We start from the raw sequence: 24,152 nt of genomic DNA, 5'->3' as shown, positions 1-24,152 counted from the left end.
ATTACGCTCTCAGTCAAAAATGACCAAACAAAGCGAAACTGCCTATAAAGTGGGCCTAGGCGTTTGGTTCTGTTTTTGCGTCTTGCTGTCCATGTGGATGTTTACAAAATTCATGAAAGGTAAACGACAGCTTTTTTCGAATTTACATGTGGTCGAGGATAGCCTACTGAAGATGCAAGAGAAGATGGAGTTATGTCAAAGAAAAAAAAGCATGGGATACGTGGAGAATTTGGATGATCTAACTGCCAGTTTAACACGTAACAGTAATATTTGTGAGCAGGTAGTGTTGTATATTTTGACTTCATTGTTGTGTGTATATTCATTAAAAAAGAGGACACACTTGCGTACTTTCATGTAGCATGAAATATGATATAGTAATATGTCTGTTGTGATCGTAGTGTTGCTAAGCCATACATCCACAGAGATCTGAATTATTAGATCGTTCGATACATTATCCACAATGAAACACCAAAAAGTAGTAGTAAACTTGTGGAAGATGGTCTTCTCATCCTGTTCATACTTAGCCCTAGCTTTCCTAGTGTGGTTGTTCTTGAAATTGACTTATGCGTGCTTTTGGTTTCCGAAATATTTGCAGACTCAAAGGGAGACTGAGAACGACGAAACTCCGTTGATGAAGACTGAAAATGAAATTGGGAAAATTATCAAACAAGAGTCGAAAGGGGAGATTGCGGAAAGTAAGAAGGACAATTGAATAAGATGTAATTCAATTGATTTTATTTGTTGTAAAATTAGTAATAAGGTAAGATCGAAGTTTATGTATATCTACTATTCTAAGTAATTGTGCACGTTTGTTTTACAGGCAGGACACGTTTTTGTGTGTAATTTGCTGAGAAGTCAAAACGATGAATAAAATGGTTTGCTATTGCAAGTGCATTTTTCCTAGATATCGCATTGCATCCCAACCACCATCAAAATGACCTTAAATCAATTTAATCGCTGTTGTCGATTGTGAAAAAAAAGAACATTTTCCGTGACAGTATTGCTTATAAACAACTCATATGCGAAATTTAAAATATACATATTACTTAATGTAGTCAGTGCCGGCCTTATTGGGGGGCAAAGTTCGACGACGGTCCAGGATGGCGGTTTTTCTTGGGAGCAGGGGAGCGACGATTGAAAATTTCGCCTAGGGCGCTAGACTTGCTAATGCCGGCCCTGAATGTAGTTTAACATTTTTCAAGCTCATTATGTGTAATAGTTTATTTCTCCAGATCCTATAAAGGAATAGTCTGAAAGTCATGTACGTTGATTCGAAGACAATATTCCTTTTGTAGCGTTTATTTCATTGTCCCTTGACAATGCCTCTGTTGCACTTCCCATCTACATTCATTCCGACTCGCGCATCGTATGCCGCGCAGATGGGCAGGTCATGAGCAATAAACTCATATGAAGAGCTTCCTCGCTTTCTCTCTTTCTTCACAAAAGATTATTGAACACTCTTGCCATGCTAGTTGGCTGACGTCACGCCATCGGCCCTGCGTTGTACAGTCTGATATCTCTTGTATGTAATCTTGTCCAAGTTGGGCACTGTGTTTTACCATTAAATGTTTTGTGGGTCGGCGATCAGTCCCGTTCGTTTACATTTGCTTTTGCAACTACATAAAAGTTTACAGTTTCGTGCAACAGATCGTCCGAAGTGCTGTGGGAGGGTTGTGGCCTTGTCCCGGCCCTGTGATAATTAGATAACATGACAATTTAATCTTATTGAGTACTATCGCGCTCACACCGCTAATAATGTTTTTGTCATTTAGACTGCACAAGTATTAATTAGACGTCGCTCGGGGTACCGGAAAACTGTGAATTTTTCACTGGAACAATGCTCATTCAACGCTCCTCGGGAAGTGGTTCATTGACCCTATTCGAAAATGTGTTATAATTCAGGCAGGCCAGGAATCGGTTTGTTTTCGTGTTAAAGATGCTGCAGCATTACTCATCTAAGTGGAATTACGGACTCCTTCATGTAAGTACAAAGAAACGTCCTTATTTGTAATCCCTTTGTTTTGATTTGGTTTGTGTTTATATTGTATCTGCCTGCAGAGGGCAGTTTTATTGATCTTTCCAACTAGATGTTTAAATATGCAAGAATGCACATAGACATTAATGTACCAAGTTGTAGTTAGACTGACCTGATTCTGTTTTGAAAACAGTGAGACATGTTTTCCCCATTGGAACAATATCTTTACGCCTCGAATCTATGCCTACGTAGGTGTTGGTATTTGCACAAGGTTTACCCACTTTGTTTGTATATGTGCAATTTACCAATAGCAATTCAAATTCGGCCGAATGGGCAGATTTTCACAAAGGTCAAAATCGGCAATTATAAATAATTATCTCGCAAACCAGCTTTTATAGAAAAAAATAACTGTTTCCCGTAGATGCTTTTGCACGGAACACGATGGAGCTCTTGAAGGAATTATCATATTGATTCGGAAATATACCACCACTTATATTTTTGGACGGAAATTATAGTCCGCCATAGACTCAGTGAAACGCCAAAGAACTTTGCACCTTGATGTTACTTATTTCTCTAATTAAAAGCTTATTTTTTAAAATAAAATACGAGACGATTCACTCAGCGTGGTTGTCTAAAGTGAACATAAATTTAACTTAAATATTTTGATTAGTCTAGTTTTATCGCAACAACTTTTCTATTCTTTTATTGGTTTAAATTACCGAAGAGAGAAGAGAGATTTTCGCATTCGAATGAAAAGATCAGAGAATGAGAGAATTTCGCTGAGAATCCTAAAATAAAGTAAAAAATTAAGTGTTGTACAGGGTGTTTTACAATGCGATGGGAAAAATTCAGACACTCAATCTATATGGACGATTCCAAGAAAAAAGTGTATACGATCATGGGTCCGCTTCTGTTTCTTGTCTGAAATGCAGAGTTTTCCTAATAAGTTCTTTATTTTTCACAGAAACATGGAGCATTCAAAGAATTATTTTTACTTAAAAAACAGTGGCGTATCATATTTATCGTTTAAATTGTTCAGGGTCACCTCAATGGGGACTGGTGAAATTAAAATCAGTTTTCCCCTTAAAAAATTTTACACCTATTTTACACTCTCCAATTTTCATAAGAACATTAAATTTGCCGGAACGAATTTATTAGGAAAAAGCTGTACTTCAGATAGAAAGCGAAAACGGACAAATATTCTCATCAACTTTCTTCTTAAAATCATTCACACATTCACCCCCTGATTTTTTACATACTATTATGAAACACCCTGTATATTGTTTCTTATCATATTTAATGTGTAAATTATGAGTTGTGACACCAGCCGGCGTTTTGCATGTGGTCGACACCACTATGTTGTCTTGTCAGGATCGAAACAACTCACTAATTTACTAGTGTTTCAAATGAAGGGAAAGTAGAGTACAAGTACTTTGTGCGGAACAATATGATGTAAGAATAGTCCGTTTCAGAGGACATAAAATCAGAAAAGCTACTGTTCAGCCTCTATACTCTTGTATTTATATATGTAGGGAGCCATGTACATGAAACTGATAATATGATTTATTATTAAGGGTAGTTGGAGTGAATGGAAGTTGGACCTGATACATTGACTTAGACCTTTGGCCGAAGTTAATCCGTCTTAGACGACTGTCCCACACTGATAAAAGGGCAGTGGTTTTAGGGTTACCGAAGCCAGCGGAACTTTGGACTCCTAGGATGACCCTAATACGTTGACTTAGACCTTTGGTCGAAGTTAATCCGTCTTAGATGACTTCCACGCACTGACAAAAAGGGCAGTGGTTTAAGTACAGACAACGTAATTGTATTGTATTATCGATAAGGATAAAGAGGTACATGACAAATGGTTTTAAGAGGCCCCTCTCCCAGTTTCCTTTGAAAAATATGTATATTTGCCTGAATTGTAAATTAAAACTCATATTAGCTTGCTGTAATGTCGCTTTTTCGCATTCATTCCCACGGAGACACTAGCATTTTCCAGCACATCTGCGTGTAAAAATGTTTATAGCTTATTTACAGCACTAATTAATTAAATAAACAATATGCTATTTCGGTCTCAAAAGGGGATATAGCAGTTAATTTGAATTTGGTTAATCTTATCAAATGGATTTTTATAGAACCTGGCTTATTGCATCTCTAAGCAAACTGATACTTACGGCAACCTCCGTGGCAAAATAACTTCTTTCCACACTTGCCAAGTACTCGAGTTCTTCACTTGAGAATGTGGCGATTTTTTTTCAAAAATATGTGGTTTAATGATAGTACCTGTAACGATTTTCACGCAAATGAAGAATTTCTTTTCTATAAGAATGACATACTAGAGAAAGACTAACGTTAAACCTATATGAACATCATGGAAGAAAAATTCTTTACTGCTTCCTTATTAATAATTTTCACATTATGGAGAATTTTTGTTACATAAGAGTCGCATAGATTCAACAGTGCTCGCTGTCTAGCACATTATTCTTATGGAACCGAAAACGGTTCAATTGAGACTCACCTAGGGAAATAATAATATACTGAGTGTCCCTTTTAAAAGACCGTAAGTTTTAATGGAAAGGGCATGAAGATGAATACAAAAATTGTCGTATGTGCATACAATATAAAAGTCTTTGCGGATGTGAGAAATTTTAGATTGACGAAACTTCCACACCTTTGGTAATTAAACGAATCTGAATTAACCGGAACTCTTTCAGGTTAATTCAGATTGGAAATCGAGAAGAACGCAACTTTCACTCCTTTTTTTTGTAAGAACTACACACTCACGTTTCGTCAAATTGGTGCAACTCCAACACCCCAACAAAAGAATAATCTCGCTTATTCATTTAAGTGTTTACATCGTTACAACAAAACGAGAGTACCACAATTTGGTGTACGGTGGATTCCCAGACATCTAACTGATGAGTACCATTGCGACTGAATTCTGCGCTGCCGCTTTTGCAAAAGTACGGCGAATAAGCTTCTGAGATTGTAACGCGAGATGTGCAATCTTATTAAAACCACGTCAACGTGGCAACTGTGCCACCCATCTAGACCATTTTCCTACTTATGGTTTGCTTAAATCTAAGTCAACGTGGCAACCGCGCCATGGCCGTCGAGGTTCGTCTTTGTTTGACGTCACACGCTCAGCTGGTACTATCTGTATCGTTCAGTACCTTGTTAGCGGCTTTGTCACATTTTGACTCGCATTTATGGATATTGTTTGGCATGTAACTTAATGCTGTTCTCGGTTATTATTAATGTTTCGATTTATGCAAATTCGCTTATTTCTTATTATCATTGCATAAGGAAAATGTGATATAATTGTTAACACCTGATTAAAAAATGTGAAGATTTGCGTTTTATTAGACCCAAGTCAATGTGGCGACCGCGCTATTCGCCTTGGAGCAGTACGCCTGACGACATACACACCTGGTACTGCTCGCACCGTTTAGTGCCGCGTTGCCGGCTTGGCCACGTTTTTGCCCGTATTTATGGATATCGTTTTGCACGTAAATTAATAGATTTCTCGATTATTATTGTGCCAATTTATTTAAGTTCGATTATTTCTTATTGTTATTGCATAAGGAATCTGTGGTGTAATTGTTAATACCTGATTCAACAATGTTAAAACCTGGGTCTTATTAGACACAAACCAACGTGGCAAGCGCTCCAAGCAATATAAACAATTCGTAATTGTTATTGATAAGGGATCAGTCGCTTCTCATCTCTGGTAGAGCTGAGTCGTACGACCACTCTTGTAAAATGGCGAGTCTTTTGCTCTATCTCGTTTTTATCTACACGAACTCTAACAACTACATTTATCCCCAAGTCTTGATACAGTACTCTACTTCATTAAAAGATGTAAATGCCTTGGGCGTTTGAAATTGAAACTAAATTTTATTTAAATAGGTATATCGTATTATGTATACTTATGCAAGTAATAATCCTACAAAAACTCAAACTTATTAAAAAAAATTAATTAAATTTTCTAATAATAAATTGATTCCATAAAAGTCTTGGTACAGGTAATATAGTCGATATTTGCAAATGTATAGAAAATTAATATCACGTGGGGTATCCTTTTTGTTTAAGGACTTCTAATAAACGATTTGGCATTGACCGAACTATTTTTCTTGTTGTATAGGTCATTTGATTTTGTGACCATTCTCCTGAGATAGCCCTTTTTAAACCCGTTTTATTGTGAACTACATATGTAAATGTTTCCGAATTTATTTCTCCAAATAATCCCATAAACGTTCTCTAGGGTTCAAGTCGGGATGTTGGGGAGGTGTTTTTAATAAATGAAGGCAATTAAAGATTAGCCACTGATGTGCCGTATGAGCTTAATGTTTAGAATCATTATTCTGCTGGAAGCAGAAATTTCCTCTCAATTCTAATTTATCCGCACCTAGTTTTAAATTTTCTTTTTAAATGTTCAGATATATTGTTTTCCAGATATTGCCTAACGATCGGGAAGAAATTAAAAATTTTGCTACCAACTGCAAAAGACTTGTGGTCAAAGACATGAATATGGCCAGGCGAGTTTGAAGAAAACGAAGTTTAATTTGTCTGTTGATAATAACTTTTGATATTGGTATATTTTAACGGTTTGTTATTTTGGCTTTTCTTTGAACATTTGGTAATCTATGTGTTATGTTATTGTTATTAGGGGTTTTGTTTAACGGATGTTCGTGTCAGCTTTATGAATTGATAGAAACATAGATTAACTGGATAGCTCCATAAAAATTAAAAAAAAGGCATTGTTGAAAAACTTGCTTTTTGCGTTAGGTCATGGACATCTGAACATTATAGTGATTTCCTCCTTGAATACATATTTTGTAAATCGTCAAAAGACCTGCTCTTTGCGCTCAATCACGGTCGTTGAAATGACGTGATCTTTGCAATATAAGATGACAATACTTTAATATCGTAGATTATAGTAAAGGTAAAATTCGAGAATGAATTTCGTGTCAGGAATGGCTGTGTGAGCTTTCATTAAAAAAATGATAGAGAATTTCTTCGTTCATTCTTTTTAATGTAAACACGTAAGCTCGGGGGATGGCCACGACGCATTGTGTTAGGGGACATTCCTTCCTCGATTCTTAAAACTAAAGCAGCGTTCCAGATACTTACGTTTATTTTGTTATTTTTTGAAGAAACCTAATCCGACACATATGTTGGAATGAGCAGTTATTTTTTGAAATAAATCTTCCGGGCTTTTTTTGTAAATTTATTTTTATTAAAGCGGAAATATATAATTATTCACGCTTTAAATACAGTTCTGAGTCATTTTTGCTTGAAAATTAAAAATATTTCTTTGAGCAACATTTAACGGTAAATGCTACACGCGTTTACTCTCACAAAAGTCTTAACCGAACCATCCACAAATCTCAGGTTGCAGGAAGCTTTTGTTTATTGGCTTCCGCGTTTTTATTACAATTGTAACTGAAGAACGAATCGTTCACACTGCGTCAAATAGTTCAATAACAAAATATTAATTCAGCCTTATTCAATTGGAATAAATAATTTATAATAATTATTGCAAGTTCAAGTACACATTAACAAAATAAATTTACCGAATATCTCAGTCCAGAAGATCTATTTCAAAATAAAACTGTTTTGTTACCAGTAAATTTTAGCTGTAGTTAGAAAGGTTGTTAGTTAATTTTGCACGGAGCAGTGTGCGAACTTAAAGTGGTCCGAATATGCTTATTAAGTTCATAACTAACTTAACGGCCATTTTGCGGAATCACCATACTTCGGCCCAACGCGAAGGATCAAACGCACCTTTGGTCCTTTATGCCTGAACAACCATCAACAGTAATTGCATACTGCGGCTCTTTTTTAAGAGACTAAGGTGCCCTTATGTTACGCCTGAGTCACCATTTTGTGGTAATATACCCCGCCGGATTTTAGTAACAATTATTCCCAAAAAAGGGCCGAAATAAAATTTTCTTTGTAAGAACTGGAGTTATGGTACTACCACGTTTCGTCAAATCGGTATAGCTACAGCTCCATTATAGGAGATTAATCTCCTTATTCATTTTTCTAAATGTTATGCTTTAAAGGTATGGATAATAAATTGACTGACTACGAACATACGGCGTACTACGACTCCTTAGCCGTAGTACGCGCATGTGCGTTAGCCCTCAGTTTAAGTACTTAAGAAGCTAGCAAAACTTGCAAAATCCCTGTAATATTACTGTACATAATTCAGCAAAGTCAGTCGATTAATATTTCGACTTTTTTGCTAATAGCAAATATTTGGGTTTTATCGATTTGCTTATAATTTTAACCCTAAAATGCTAACCGGGGTACACCTGTGCCCCAGAAAGGAAAAAATACTCTATTTTTTTCTAGCTGATAACCCCGATTTGTCCTTCACAGCAGTTTCATATCATCGGTATCCCCTCTTGATGCGGGCTTCGTTGGTTTGATTCGTGTGTTTATATTTTAAATGTAGATTGGGGTACCCTGGAACCCTAGGGTACCCCAAACGCAAAGAGTGCCGTGGAACCCCAGAGTACCCCAAACGCAAAGAGTGCCCTGGAACTCCAGAGTACCCCAAATGCAAAGAGTGCCCTGGAGCCCCAGAGTACTTTTTGTGTACTAAAAAATATGGGTAGTATTCTAGGGTTAATAACCTTTTAACCATAAGTCTTGACTCCTAGTATTTCTACGGACTCTAGAATTTCTTCAGAACTGAACTAACCTGAAGTAAGCGAAACTAACATGGACTAGACTGAACTAAACAGAACTTGGAAAAAAAATTTCCCGAGGGTTATTTTTTTAAATTTCAAGAATTTTAATAACCTTTGGCCATAAGTTTTGTCCCTTCGCAGAGAGGGCACCAAAACTACATTAGAAGTGGAGAATTATATAGGTCAAACTTGTGCCAGCATGCCTTTGATAATGATTGCATAATTAAATAGCTCGATGCTTCCGTCGTTACCAATAAATCATTATCAAACAACCGTGAAATCAAAGAAAGTGCACATATTTTATTCAAAAGCAAACAGTGTGTGTGTGATGTGCGCCTGCATACTTTTTGGACACGCTGTATGTTTAATTAAGATCAAAGTGCGTGGTTTCCTTCCAACGCAACCATCACAGATTAAACAAATGTGTTGCTGAAATTCGTACTTACCCCCTAGTGAGTCTATTCAGTGTTCCAGTGATTAAAGTGAAAATTCTAAATATTCAACATCACTTCCGCTCTTCTAAATATCCTTGAGGAGCTTATGAAAGGACTTAGCTATAACGAACAAGTACAGAACCTTATTTATCTCAAAAATGTCGCTCATTATCCCTTGAGTCATTAACGGTTTCTGCAATGGGAACTTCGTAATACATATACACTTAACCATCTTCAGAAGCTCGGAGGTTTCGATCGATTCAGAGCACTGCACTTATCGGGCGACTTATATAGCTTTTGAAAAAAGCTAGAGTCAACATGTTTCTATTTGCTGATTGAATGACGAAAAAGTGCAGTTTATATAATATTCCGTGGCATGAAGCCAGCATGGGCATACATCATTTTATTATAGAGTGAATATTGAATTGTGAATTCAGTGTTTTTCCCCGCGTTATGGTAAGAGAGAGACGAAAGCTAAAATCATTTTTCCGTTGCAGTTTTTTGCAAGCCCCAACATGACGGTCTCGGCTTCGTTCTATGACATTTCGATTGTCAAGAATGATCGTCAGTTTTTTTGCTAGTACTGCCCTGACGAGTCTTTTTGTCTATTTTAAGACGATTTTTTGTTACAAATTTATTGACGAGCCACACTTAGTCATTAACGCGACATTCTATTACTTTTATAAAACTTTTATAGGAGTCTTTGGACAAGTTGCAACGCTTCTGTCAAATACGATGCCTGTCAAACTTTTTAAAATTTTGACAGAAGCAACTTTGCGGGCTTGTTTACGTCCTGAAACTTCCCCCTTGAATACGCAACTTTTTTTTCGTTTAATCAAAAACACATCTATTACCCTAACGCCCCTATGCTCACCCTCGCTATCTTGTTCGCGCTGTATATACTCGTTGTTTTGTTTATTAGCGCTATTATTAATTATGGATTTTCACCTATAAACTCTTTTGTTAAAAAAATTCAAAGTCACTTCCATCAGCTTTAATTTGATATAAACGTGAAGGCCGCACGTATTAGGGCCACTCTAAATCTCCTAGAATGACCTCGCTTATTGTCGGTTTACGATGTAATAACTCTACTGGGATTGATCCAGTTTTTTGTTTTTAAGCCTGCTTACGTACTTCTAGTCTAATTTCCATGGATTCTTGCAAATACTTGGGAGATTTGTAGTTCATTAAAGGCCTGGTTAACCTACGTTACTCACTTTAACCTGATTACCTCAATCAATTAAAATATTTTTGTTGTTACGTGTATTGTATACATATGTCGAAATAATATCGGGAACGTTCTCCATAGTTAATAACTGTTAATATATTGATAAAATGTAGAAAGACAAACCCACGAATTTACTAGCACTCAACCGCATCTCCGCCCTTCTATACCTCAACTGCCCATTTTCTCCCCTTGCCTTTGCTTTTGGGTTCTGGAAAGCTACCCCAATCCAAGAGGGGATTCCCCGACACCGGGCCATCTAGTGGCGACGGTAATATAATAATCTCGACAGTGCTTCGTCCCAGATGTGGCTGTTAGTTTGCCTGTCATTGTTCTATTGTCAATCCTAACTTCTATTGTCTAATCAACCCTAATATCTATTGTCAATCCTAACGCTAACCTGAACTGACATAAGGACTAACAAAAGAATTAGTGTGATTCAGTAATTTCGTTGGTGCAAGTAAAAAATGGCCATTAATAGCCACATTAATGGCCAATTGAGCTATTACTATGGAATGTTCGAATGAATGTAATGCACGCTTTTGATGAAACTAATTATTTATTTATAATAAATATTGCAGGAATTTTGATTGTTTTAAGTTATTAGGCATTGCGTATTCAATCGAGGCAACTCACGACTTGAAAAATGGCCGACAAACAATAACGAAGTACGTGAGTTATGCAGGGTGTAAGTGTGATTGTTGCCATTCCAAAAAAACCCAATTCTCGCCAACCCATCTTCCACTGCGGTTTTGCGGTTATTCAAATCAATCCAAACCGCAGCGTCTGCGCAGTTTTTCTCCCATTTAACCGAGGCCGCATCTACTCCCGATCCCCATGTTGGATGTTCGTGCCTCGAACGCACCACCAACACTTCTGCAGGGGAACAATCACTTCTTTGAGAGGAAAGTGCGCGCGACAGGGTAATATCTACTGAATTACATTTTCTTATCTGTAATGAGCCCATTTAAGTTCAGTCATTTCGAAGAAATTGAAGCGTAAATCCTTAACAGTCAGGCAACTTTCTTTTTCACTCTATTAACGGTAAGTGATAGTCCTGCACCATAAGATCGGTCAACGGCCAAAGTAAGTTTTCTCTCAGCGCTCCTCTGCCTCGGAGGAGGAGGCAGTTGACATTTCGCATCGCAGTGGCGTAGCAGGAGACAGGATCATGCCTCTAATCCTTTTTAACACAGCCAGTTTCCTGCAGTCGCGCTCGCTGGTCGGTGAGTGCGGCAGCTGATCAGCGGCTGCAAAGCGGACCGATCGTCGGCGAAGGTTAATACACTTTTATAAGAAAAAAAACTTTCAAGTGATATTGTACCGTTATCGGCAGTGATACGTGCTTCCTATTGTTGGCGAGGCGGCAAGCCCTTTGAGTTGTCCAGACAACATGACGTTCATGTCCACTATGCACGGGAAAGATAAAGATAGTGCACCCCAATTGGAAGCCGGGGCCGTCAAACATGCCTGGTATGTTATGCGAATCGCTAAAAAGAGCTTATAATAGGTATCACCAAGAGCTGTTAGTGTGGTCAAGCTTTGTTCATTGACAAAGATTTTAAGCTCTAGAGCTGGTTCAATTTTGAGTAATTATTAGTGCCTAGGTCTGCCGTGGTTGACCAGCTGTGACGGTCAAACGTGAGCGGCCTATAATGCCTCGTATGACGTAAACATATTTCGGTTGTGTAGCCCCGATTTTGCATCGTTCGATTAGTTGTTGGTGACAGGGAAGTGGCGGTCAAAATTTTCACCAAACTGAAGATATTTCTTGCACCACTCCACAAGGTTTTAAGTTGCAAATTTCATGTGGCAGCTCATCGCACCGGTCCAAGTCCATTGCAAAAAGAGGAGCGAAGCGACGAGTTTTGCAATGGACTTGAACCTTTGCAGATGTCCGAACTCGTCGCTCCGGTCCTCTTTTTGCAATGGGCGTGTGCGGCATTGGCGGAAATTTTTGAGCCCCCCTTTGCTTTTTACAAGAAGAAAATAGCCGATTTGGCAGATTTTGACACAGAAGATGGAGAATTTTATGCACTTTCTCAAACCTTTCATCGATCGCTCTAAATTCGACAATATTGTAGATTCTTCAAAATTAGCTCTGCACAAGGCAACTTCTTTTGAATTTACCGCACATGGTAAGTGGTTTAGTCCGTTCATCACCAGGCCCAATATTGGGAGGTTTATCAGGGGACCGTCTAAGAAAATGACTAACAGACCCGTGGTCTAACAGTGAAACGAAGCTTCGACTGGACATGGAGCTTACAAGTATTCCATATCTCAAAATTTAAAAATTATGAGGATTTTAGCGGATTTGTCAAGACAATCCTAAAGGTGAAAAGAGCATTTTTCGCCACTTTGGGGTAGCTGCGAGGCGACCTAAGCGGGCTTCAAAAGCGCCTTGGTGACGATGGTCTTACCTGAAGGGAACAGGAAACCATTGGAAATTATTTACAGGATGTCGAAGATAACGTGTTAAGTTCATTTAATGCGCTTTTTGAAATGAACACTGCTAAGTAATTAAGCAGAAGTTGTAGGCAGCTGGTAAGAACGGTCATATTACATTTCAAATCAAAGACTAGCCCAGTATTCGTCCTGCATAATGCAAGCAGCAAGCTACTAATAATACAATAAATAAAAAACTTTATTTAAAAAAAATACAAAAAAATTACATTTCGACATTTGTTGCTTATCTCAATAATTGTGTTATTAATTTTTTTCGTCACTGCACTATTGACCTTCATTATATACTTCGCGATAATTGATATGATTTTTCTTAGTATAAAGCGTAGGTTGTTCAATGAATGAGGCGAGAGGGAGAGAACCATCGGTGGGAGAAAAACATTCCTAATTGTAGTTCAATTTGATAGTAAATTTGGTGAGTTCAGCATCGATGTGTTAATCTAGATAACGTTAATCCGGTACCGTTAAATTTATTGAACAAACTTGAAGCACGGAGTGATTGAACAACACATTACTTGCAGTACCTATTTGCAGTAAACTGTAGCGTCCCTGCACGAAGACAGGCACAATTTATATTCTACAAGAAGCCGACTTAAAGGAGGTTCATTGGCCGTGGTTTCCTTCTATTTTAATACCACTAAAAAGCCTCGGTGCGGCTGCTAAGTTTCCCAGAATAACAATAACTCCTATTAAATTGTACAGTGATGAAATGGAGACATTAAACATTCTAGAACGTCCCCCCAAATAACACGTTATATATGATACGTTTACCGACACATATCATACACTTATAACGCGAATTGTAACATCAATAACTTATTTTTAGTGTTTACTAAGTACGACTTGCGGATATTTAGCCTCATTTTTGGCAGAATCGTCACTCAGCACGTGGCTAAGTGCTACCTAGCTGATCAATTATGAGCCAGATTTTAGTGTGGAAGCTTAAAATAGTCCTCCCCTCAATTTTCTCGTTAGTAATCCCGAAGGACTAAGTCACGGTTTAAAAAATAAACATTCTCTGGAATGGTGACAAATGGATAAGTTGGAATCCAGGAGATTCAAAATTTAGGTGGCGCCAACCTGATGAAATTCTATTTTAAAATTTTGTCTTTCCTTACAGAAGACTCGTTTATGAATCAGTTTTAATTTTATTCTCAGGTTTGTTTGAAAACGGAAATTATCAAAAAACAGGCGGAGCGCATCAAAGTGTTCGCTTATCAGGCCTCGTAAAGAAAGCGGGCTGATAAGCTACAACAAAACCGTACATCGCTCAGTGGCACTCACGGTGCCTGCAAAGACACTTGCTGTGGAATTAAAACATTAATTTATTGGAGGATTTATTCCACGTGTATATCTCACGAAACTACTAAACCCCGACTCCTGACGCAAATTGCAGAAATTTGCTTAATTGTCTATTATTTTCTATTCTAAACTGAATCCAACAGCTGCGAGTTGGTTCGAAATTGGAATATTACCGCGAGAAAGAAAAGCGCTTCTCAAACAATGCGACCTATTAGAATTTGTTGCAATATATTTTGCGAAATTCTTGACATTGGCGAACGTGATTTAAATTAATTTATGGTACTTCGGCATTATTTTTCTTCTCGTCCTCCGTGCAGAAACACAAATAAACACCGTACTTTAGTGATGTATATTTTTGTAAAATTTACCAAGAGATAAATCATTTTTGTAGTGCAAACAAAGGATTTGAATACGTACAAATTTACGCATGTTTAGTTGACTAGATTTAGAATATACAAGGTGTAATATGTCGTCACGGGGATACTGCAGGAAGCGATAGTAGTCTGCGAAATAATGAGAAAAGTGCTAATAGACCTACTGTCGAAAACGCACTATTTTCGATATACAGGGTGTTAAGTTTTTTGGGTCATGTAATAATAATGCTTTATATCTCTTTTTGGAGCATCCTGTATCAATTCTGATGTCAAATTTAAATTCCTTTTTTAATTCTTTAGTTTTTTGGTCTTTTGCAGTATTTTGGTATTTTTCACCGTTTCCGTAGATTTCGCGAAAATGTCTATCGACGCAAATTAAGAAAGTCTAGTCAACGAATTCCGGTCTGTAATCGAGAATGCCATAATTAAATTTCAGCCATTTTAATAGTTTTATTTTGATTTTTAACGTTTTACATTTTCAAAAATTTAACTGGAGGCATATTTAAGAAAATAGAAGATATGAGAAAAAGTGTGAAACTTTGCCACCCTGTATATCGAAAATGATGCATTTTTGCCCATGGATCTATTAAAAATTTTTATTTCTTTACTGAGTATTATCACTCCCTGAAATATCTCCGAAATAATATGTTACACCTTGTATACACAGAGTGCGTCACAAAAAATATAATGGTCGTAAGATACAGGAATGGCCCAAACAACGCAGTAATCCATGAAGCACAGTGATATTGATGGTGCATTCTCTATACTGTAAATACTGTAAATTACTCAATACGAGCCATAAGTAATGATACGTGACTAAACCGCAAATCCCCTATGTGCAAACATTAAGATTCAATCTCGGATTTAATCCAATTTACCTATACCCAATAATCGATAATAGACGAAGCAGATGCAAGACGCCATATCAATGACGATTTGTTGAATTTAATTTCTGTCAAATTGATATCTGCAAGTTTCGTGGCTCACTCGCGTGACTGGCGCACTCGCCTGCGGCTCATGCGTCACATGTCACGCTCGTTTCAAACGTCACTATTTGACAACTAGTCCACTTCATTGTAGTTTTAAATCCATTGAATCCACATTAAATCTAAGCCCGGAAAACATGTGAAAGCAACACCGAGTCCGATTAAGAAAGCCGGCAAGCAGCATGCAAGTAAACTGGCCAGCATGTCCACAGGCAAGTGACTGCAGCATTTTCCAGTGGTCTACACTTGCCAAGCTTACTGAAAGCAAGTATTTTTGCCAGTAGACTGTCCAAAGTACAAACGGTGCTCTAGAGAAATAACTATTTTCTATGAACTTTGCTCTTTTGCAATTTTATTACTCAACTTCGAGCGGTGATGCGCTGCATATAAAGAATTCATCATCCTATACATATAATTCTTTATCCCATACACATTGTCTCATCGAGTGTGCAATTGCTTGGTGGCGAAGGGGGAACGAAATTGGGTACTCGGTACATTCATGAGTTGAAGTAAAAATATTATTACCAGCCATTAACAATGTAATAGGGAATGGTACGGAATTTACAGTGATGATTTATGTTAATAGTGCCAGTGATTTATAGGAGTGATTGTCATTCTATTATAGTGCATTCCAGTGATTAGTTCAACTGTGCAGTCTAGGTACTCCTATCGCAGACTTGGCGTTTCCCGGAGAATTTCCTCTTCAAACAGTACTGTGAAAAAAATCAAAAGCAGCACTTAGTGCGCATTTTTCTTGCAGATGTTAGCTCATGGCATCAATGAAATTACAATCCATATAAGAACGTGTCGAGTGTAGCTTCAGTCCAATAGCAACAATACGCATTATCCAGATTAAAATTAGATGTCGTTAATACTTTTATTTACCACACCGACGGTGTCGATCAATAAAGTCATTTGAACTTCGCGATATCGAGTAATCGCGTCCTTCCGCACTCTTAAATTTTACGGGGCGGAATTAGCCTTAAGCAAGTCCGGCCGGGCTAATCATCATCGTCCCCTGCCCTCCAGAAGAACATCCGACCAGGAGAGCTCGCCGCTCTGGACCGTCGCCCCGTAAGGTGCTCCGGGGGCACGAAAGCCTGCCTCGTTGAACTACACCGGATGGATCCCTTGGGGCCTGGAACCCGCGTTGGAGAACCTGAGAGCGGAAACGAATATTCCGAAGCAGGTAGTTCCATGGAAAGAACCGATGGGTTGGTTTGTCGTTTTTGCGTTGCACAAAAAGCGCTCGATTTCTATTCGATCGGAATAAAAGATACCCAAACTTGGCCTCTTTATTTGGCATTGTTTCGGCAAAACTAGCACGTACACGTATAAGTTTCATCATTTCCCTTCAAACATGAGTGTCAGACACTGGATAGAGATCAAAGATAAGGTTTCGCTTTAGCATGTGCAATAGTAATTGTATTGAAGTTAGCTATTGATCTGATGAGTAAATTGCCATTAGCACAATTTTTGAAGTAGTAAACAATTTTAAGGTTGAATATGCCTTATATTACGCATTAGAGTAGGATGCGAGCCAAATCCCCGCACGCCTGGATGCGCCACCAAGCTTCCGTCTTGCGACTCACCCAGACCTCAATATAAGTGCCTCACTTAATTACCTACCTACCAAAACATCCACGTGATGTGAACTTTGCTTAGTGAAATTTTACGTTATTCGACGCTAACTCATTTCTTATCTGACTCCGTGTAATTTCGCCTGTTCGTTGAGAGTTTTTTTGAGTTACAAATATAAGTACATCGTAAGTGAAGCTAGTGCGGCAGGAGGTGCTCATAAGGTCGGTATCTTCGGGACGAGAACACCAGCAAAGAAGAGCGGTGAACTCTTTAACGATGAGGAGAAAGAGTATCTCACTCATTTCTCTTTCGCTTTCCTCTTTGTTTGCTTTTCAGCTATTTCCCTAGCAGCGCGCCCTGGAGCGCCGCTCTCCAGCGCCTCCACAAAAATCCAGAGCTTTCCAGCTAATATTTGTTCATTGAATTTTCTATTCGTCTCTGCCCGTTAATCACTAAATAAACTTTCGACCGCCGCACTCGAATTTGTATATTTGCATTACCCCAACCAGAGGCCTCGTGGTTCTGAACCAGTGGAAATCGCAATTAACCCATTCATTACATTTGCGTTTAGACTGCAGTTGCCAATCTTTTGATGTAACAACATTGGGGACTTGTCGGGGCTCTGACGTTAGGTGACCAGCGAAAACCTAATTAGTCACAACCTTGGGGGGTATTTTGGGCATTGGAGACCGCTCTTAAGAGTAACGGTGGTTGGGCCGAGCAGCGTGCAACGTACCGTTTCAATGGCAAATATTAAGAACTTCGTGGTCTATTTAACTGTAAACAACGTCGAACTGACCTCGCAATCGTAGATTTCGCGCTAATGTTTATGTTCTAGATTGAATGTCGCTTGAGTGGGATTTCGTGTAGTTGCACTGAGGTCTTATGGGCATTCTAATGAGGAACGTTGCATGGGATTAGAACGAATAGATGATTTTAATCGGTGTGGAACTTTACGCGCCTTTTGGGCATGAATCGGAAAGGGCGCGTGCCTCGCTGAGGCCGGCCCTGCGTCTGGTGGCGGATGGACGCGCGTCCTTAGGTTGTTTGAGAAAATTCGCTTTTCCGTCGTCCTTCCGAGGCAGGTCCATTTGCTTCAGGCAATGATAAATGTAAAACTTATATGTCACTTCATAAAAAAGTAATTACAATGCCGATGAACGTCATAGGAAAGAAGTTGTTATTTCATGAAACTACCGTACACGCATGTTTACTAGAAAATGTCGGTGAAGTAAATTATTATGCTATTACGACACCATCCATTGTCTGTTACACCAGTTCGGATAATGAATTAAGTTGGACTCGGAACTGGCCGTATTGCAACATGTCCACATGCATAAATCAACAAGGTTGCACTCAGCTTTTGTTAAGTAGTGAAGTGTAATACTGAGCCCACTTTTCGAGACAGAAATACATTCCCAACCCCGTGGATTAAGAGTGAACACGTGACTCAATTATACTGATATATTTTCATTAGCATAAGTAATGTGAAAGGTTTATGGGAACTAACTCTATTAATTTCATGCCAACAACAATGTACGCGTACCGATTTATTTCAAGCCAAAATCTAAAATGTTCTGGAGCAAACTCTAATTAAATCCACACGACCGTTGAACCTTCTATTTAATTAATTTATTCGATTAAAGTAACTTAATTAACCCCAAAATAAAATCTAATTAATTGTATGACATTTACCCATCAACGCAATTGGTTTTATTGCTGGACGAGTCAATTTCAGAGATAGTGAGGATGGTTCAATCAATGAGTTTCAAAATAGGTGATGTCGAGGGGAACCTTACTAAATCCAATAATACGGTTGAATTGGAAACTGGGTTAGTTTGCACCATAGAAGAACATGCTTTTACCCGCAATGAATCATCCTTTTGTGCTGCTGTTTTACCATTAATTAGGAGAATTTTAAATTTTAACAACGTAAAAGGCCCGTAATACGAGTTTCGCTGAGATCGATACAGTACCAGCCTGATGGGGGGTGAAGTCGGGTGACGGCCCGGGGCGGCAAACCAGGGAGGGGGGGGGTCAGTCGACTTCCCTGGTCGGCGGTTTTTCTTGGGGGCAGGGGGCGGTGATTAAAAACTTCACCCAGGACGCCAGACTTGCTAAGGCCGGCCCTGCTAGAATAGCGAAAATGTAGCACAGTGAAAGTGCCTTATGGTTTATTCAATTTTTTGAAATATTTATGATGGAAACTTGAAACGTTTCTCTTCCTTCGGCTCTGCAAGTATTAATAAACATCTGGATTTTTCTACTTCAAGTAGAGCAGCCATCAATTCTGCGTTCATCGCATAGTGAACCGACAGTGCAGCTACTCTGTTTCTCTATAATTATTGACATTGAGCTAAACTCCCCATGGAGTCCCCATGGAATTAAACCCATCCCCCCTGTGAAGAAATGCCCTCACCTCTAAAATTTCAGTGAAAGAAGGTGATTTTTTATCCCGATTTTAGCATTTTGTACTCTGCAAGGAAGCCCGATGAAATCCAACACTTTAATGATACTTATTTTCAAAGGTGTAAATTCTGGTAAAAAATATGACTCAGTGCCACGTCAAAATCTAGCCATTGACAATGTGTAATATGTGCTAAATTTAATACGTATTTGATATACATAAAGTTCTTAATTAAAATTAATCCCTCGCGTCACCGCGCCTTCCACATATCTTAATTAAGTCACTTCACGTTACATTGTTCTTACGGTTATCTCCAATTGCGATGTTTCCGGTCATAAAAGATTTAAAATCGCATTTATCCAGTGCTAAATGGCTCTAACTCGGTAATTTGCTCCCTCCTACATCCCATGCTAAATTACCGGTTCTTAAAATAGTATGGATTGGTCAGAACAGGATAAATCCGGCCAATCCACTTGGATCGCCTGGATAAGGGCGATCTGCATTTAATATTTAATTTTAAGTACCTACGTTCTATCCTTCATAGGCGTGTCTTATTTTCGGAATGTGTGTGTGTCTTTTTTTAGAAATAATCCGCTTACTGCCGCTACGAACCTACGTGGTAGATCCAAATACCACGCTGAAAAAGGACAAAAGTACTTAGGCGTTACTTGCCCTTAAAAGACGGCACGACGCAAATACTTCAATTAATCGCCATGGATTATTAATTGTTTGCGTCATTATTTTCGTCTTCGTCATTTTCTGGTATTGATTGATTCGGGTTTCACTCAAATTCGTTCTCTGAAATGATTCAGTTTTTCCGGGGAGAAGCATCGGTCGGTCACCCTGAGTGAGTTATTTGCTCCGATCCCCTGAGCGATGAATTTGAATTCGGTCTGTAGAAAACTTCAATTCTACGGGTTCAAAAGTTTACACCCGGAGGTTTTTAAGGCTTTATTTTTCGATGGTGGCCAAAGCTCCAACGTGCTTCCAATGACTAGGTAGTGCGATTGGGGTAATAATCGATTAATTTTATTGAGTGAAACATATTATTTTCAGGCCTAACGAAGTATCCGAAAGATTAAAGGGCGAGGGTGCCTGCAGGGGCAACAACCTCCTCTGTCCTGCACCCCTATCCAGACTTCGCGTGGAGAAAATCGAAGGTGGCCTCATGGTTGCTGGCGTAGTTGTAGCCGCCAACTGCCAAATAATTTTACCCATATTTGGGTTTCTTTTCCTTCTTGTTGGTTGCGTCTTAACTGGTAAATTCAACGCTCGTTTTATTGGTCACTCTTATGTATGAAACTCTCTTGCAGCTGCCTCCTACAGGGGTCCAGGAGAAGATGAGGAACCAGACGATTATGCAGAAAGAATCGCCTTCACGGGAAATTCTCGAGTGCTTGGCCCCGCCTGCATGGTGGTTGGATTGTTAATGCTCATCGCTAGTGGTGTACTGTGCGTGTTGTCCTATAGAGCTCGTAGAAGAGATCAGACTGTTGGGTTTCACTGCCCCTTGCATGGAGACTTTTACCCTCTAAGTCCTGTAACCAGCTCAAAAACTTTAGGTAATCATGTTCTTTTATTTGAAATGCAACGAAATTAAGACGTAGCGCGGTTTCAGAAATAATGGAGAAGAATGGAAGATGCAGCTTTTGCTGGCCGCGCAAGAGGGGGCCAGGAGCCATCGCTGTGGGGCCACCCCAGTGTCCCCACAGCCAAGTGTCCAGCACCAGGAGTTCGGTGGCCAGCTCACCGCATAGCCAATGCCCTACTCCTTTGCCATTTTTAGTCACTACAGGACCAGTAATGTAAGTAGCCGCTAAGTGCCCCAGAAGCGCCACAGATTTATTTAAGAACATCGTTTCAGTAGTTTATAAATATTGGTTGTGTTGAAGTTATTATCTAGATGCGTTGCATCTTATAAGGTGAAAATTCTAATTCCTCGACTTCTTGCAGTGGAGGCATTGGCATCAACTCAACTGCTCAACAATCACCCGTTGAACAGTCATTCGGGTCAATTCGCTCACTAACAGTAGGTCGGGAAGTCGCCAGTTTCCCTATGTCTAGGACACCGTCACCTCCACCCGCATTTGAAAGGTCAGTAATAATTTTTATCGTAATTGCAGATTTCAGTGAAATCATTTCTTCAGATCTCACAATATGGTTAACGTTCCGGATCATCAAAAACTCGTGGACGATCTATTTGAAACGGTCCCAGTTCATCGAGAAGGTCCAAGAAAGTCGGTGTCAATAGTATTGCCGTCCGACGAAAAGGGATGACCAGTAGATTTATAGTTTTAGTAATAAGATTTCTCGTAAGAATTCCCAAAAGGCACACATAGATCAGAGAAAAGTCACAAGCTGCAAGTAAGTTTTGTTACTTGATTAAAATTACTTCTGGTATCATGAGGATGTTGACGTGGTTTCGACTTTCACAAAGTTTTTCCTGTCTATTTGTCCTTTATTTTATACTTTATAATCCTTTATTTTTCTCCAAGTAGATAAGTGTGCCAAAAATCAATCAAGTAGCTGCAGGAAATTTACGTAGATATTTCCACATATCACTTCTTGATTTTGGTGTTAAACAAGGGACAATAATGAAAGAAAATTACGTATGGTGCTCGAAACCTTTGAAAACATCCTCTAGATTGTAATTTCAATTATTTACAGTTCATTGAAGTTAAAGAGAAACGTTTGCTCTTTGCCATTACCATTGATTATATACTGACAAATTCAGATTTTTAAAGGTAGATACGGAGTATCGACTGATTTAAAATCGATGAATGCGCGCACTCAAATATGTCTTTATGCAAATTAAGCTACCAACCGACACGAACTTGCTAGTCTGCGGGGACCCTAACCGATCATCCACCCTGCATATCTAGGTAGTTATTAGATATTTTTAGACGTATTAGGTACTAATGAATAATGGATATTGTTCTGATTCATATTTGACTCAAATGATTGATCCCAATAAGAACATAGTTTAGAGAATTTTATTGTTACCATCTGGGTTTCCAAAAAATCACTCCTACCCTGAAGAAAGATTGATGGAAAGACAACTTGTCAAACATAGGAAGAGACTTGAGATTCTTTAGGAAAATAAGCCAGAGAGAGAATGCATTTGAAAGAAAAGAGATGAGATGAACGAGTCACGAATCACTACTTCAGACACATTAATTGTTAAAGCGAACATTGTTTCACTAAGCAAAGAACAAAATCTAAGTTGCTTGAATTACTATCCCTCGCAAGGCACAAGGCCGTCTACGGCGCATGTAGTAGGTGTGTCAATGTAAGATAAGCCACACCTCTTCCTATACTTGACAAGCTATACTGATTTTTAACTAGAACACTGGGTAGTACTTCACGCGTACTAATTGAGTTATACATAACCAAAACTATTACGAAGTGATGTGTACCTAAAAGAGCTAGTTAAAAGCGTTTTTCTCTCCATTTTGTGTACAATTAAGCACACGACTTTCTTTACGAAAAATTTATCATAAACAAAGATGCCTAACTCAGTTTCTCTGTGCAGAGTTACTTCTTACAAATGAGTCGGATCAATTAATCACATTCATGGTTTCCTCAAATGCTTATTGGTTTTTAAAACATGTTAAAATTGCACTTTTACCTATTTCTATTAAAATTCTAAATTGTCATTGAATCTGTCCATTGCATAAAAATTACGCAAAAATGCGCATAAATCTACGAGAAAACTAGACCTTTTTGGAAACGATGATCTGGATAGCGTTAATCCCTATCAGCTAATTTTCAACCAATCGAATAAAGTAGCTATTATGGAGGACCAATCCAATTGGTTGAAAATAATTTATAAGGAGCAATCAGGGCCAGCCCATCGTTCTCGAAAACGTCTACTGTCTATTGTAGTTAAAATCATAAGCTTAGTATGACATACTAAACTTCTTGAATGTTTGGGTATAGTAGATTTTCACTAAGTAAACTATAGGCCCCAAAATCCTGAAAAATTCTCAAATATATAACGTCTCAATAAGTAACAAAATTTCAGTCCTACACATAATACACACACACGTTATTCTATAGTTTGCTGTAAATGTTAATGTTAAGTATGTAAGTACAATGAAAGACTTAAGTATATGTGATTTTATATCTAAATAATTTCTATAGGTATTTAGGGTTAAATTTTGTAGTTGACCTTTTAAAGTAGGTAATTATAGGAAATTCCTTAGAAAATTCCGCATGAATACAGCAGTAGGATTATTAGTCTCAATATTTTACTGTAATAAGGTGTATGTAGAAGTTGAATGTTACAGTTAATGAAAGTATTTGTTGAGTACTGGCGTAGATGTAAAAGTTTCCAAGCTGTAATTACAATATGTATTGCAATGCAAACTTCTAACAAAACTTTCATTACTACCATTTAAAACGTTATAACAACAGGATAATAAGGTATGTATAAGTAGGAATAGTAATCGTATTACTATAAGTACGTTTATTGTGATGGTAAATAAATTGTACCACGGTGGAATTATGTGCAGTTATACTCAACAGAAAGTATTGTAAGAATAGAATTGTTATTATCATCAGGATATTTCATTTATCCTCTTCTCTAATAGCATGTATTAGGTGTATTATTAAAAAATATTACAGCTCTAGATTCTAAACAAACTTCGTTCGTTTGCTAAAATGGCGTCCGATTGCAAGAAGCCTCAAAATACAACGTTG

The 24,152-nt window shown here is 38.3% G+C and overlaps 2 protein-coding genes and 1 long non-coding RNA gene across 4 annotated transcripts in view; 2 read left to right on the top strand and 1 right to left on the bottom strand.

The window, feature by feature from the left end:
• The window catches only part of LOC136415759 (tachykinin-like peptides receptor 99D), a 152,729-nt gene that overhangs the window by 8,930 nt on the left and 119,647 nt on the right, over positions 1-24,152 (top strand). The gene's annotated exons all lie outside the window — the stretch shown is intronic.
• Positions 218-9,515, bottom strand: LOC136415772 (uncharacterized). The gene is made up of 2 exons (XR_010752648.1): positions 9,126-9,515; positions 218-638 (listed from the first exon to the last, which is right to left on the bottom strand). It is a non-coding gene; the product is annotated as an uncharacterized lncRNA (long non-coding RNA).
• Positions 1,448-24,010, top strand: LOC136415766 (uncharacterized). 2 transcript variants are annotated; one of them, XM_066400557.1, is made up of 6 exons: positions 1,448-1,981; positions 20,508-20,710; positions 20,765-21,013; positions 21,070-21,256; positions 21,405-21,545; positions 21,599-24,010. In XM_066400557.1, coding segments are annotated over exons 1-6 (912 nt in total). In that variant the 5' UTR covers positions 1,448-1,979; the 3' UTR covers positions 21,729-24,010. The 2 variants fall into 2 exon arrangements, with proteins under 2 accessions (XP_066256654.1, XP_066256653.1); XM_066400556.1 differs by lacking the exon at positions 1,448-1,981 and adding an exon at positions 11,511-11,811.

This window comes from Euwallacea similis, chromosome 21 (genome assembly GCF_039881205.1).
Source record: "Euwallacea similis isolate ESF13 chromosome 21, ESF131.1, whole genome shotgun sequence".
Classification (NCBI taxonomy): Eukaryota; Metazoa; Arthropoda; class Insecta; order Coleoptera; family Curculionidae; genus Euwallacea; species Euwallacea similis.
Note: the sequence above shows the minus strand (reverse complement) of the source record. Positions and strands in the feature narration are given on the sequence as shown.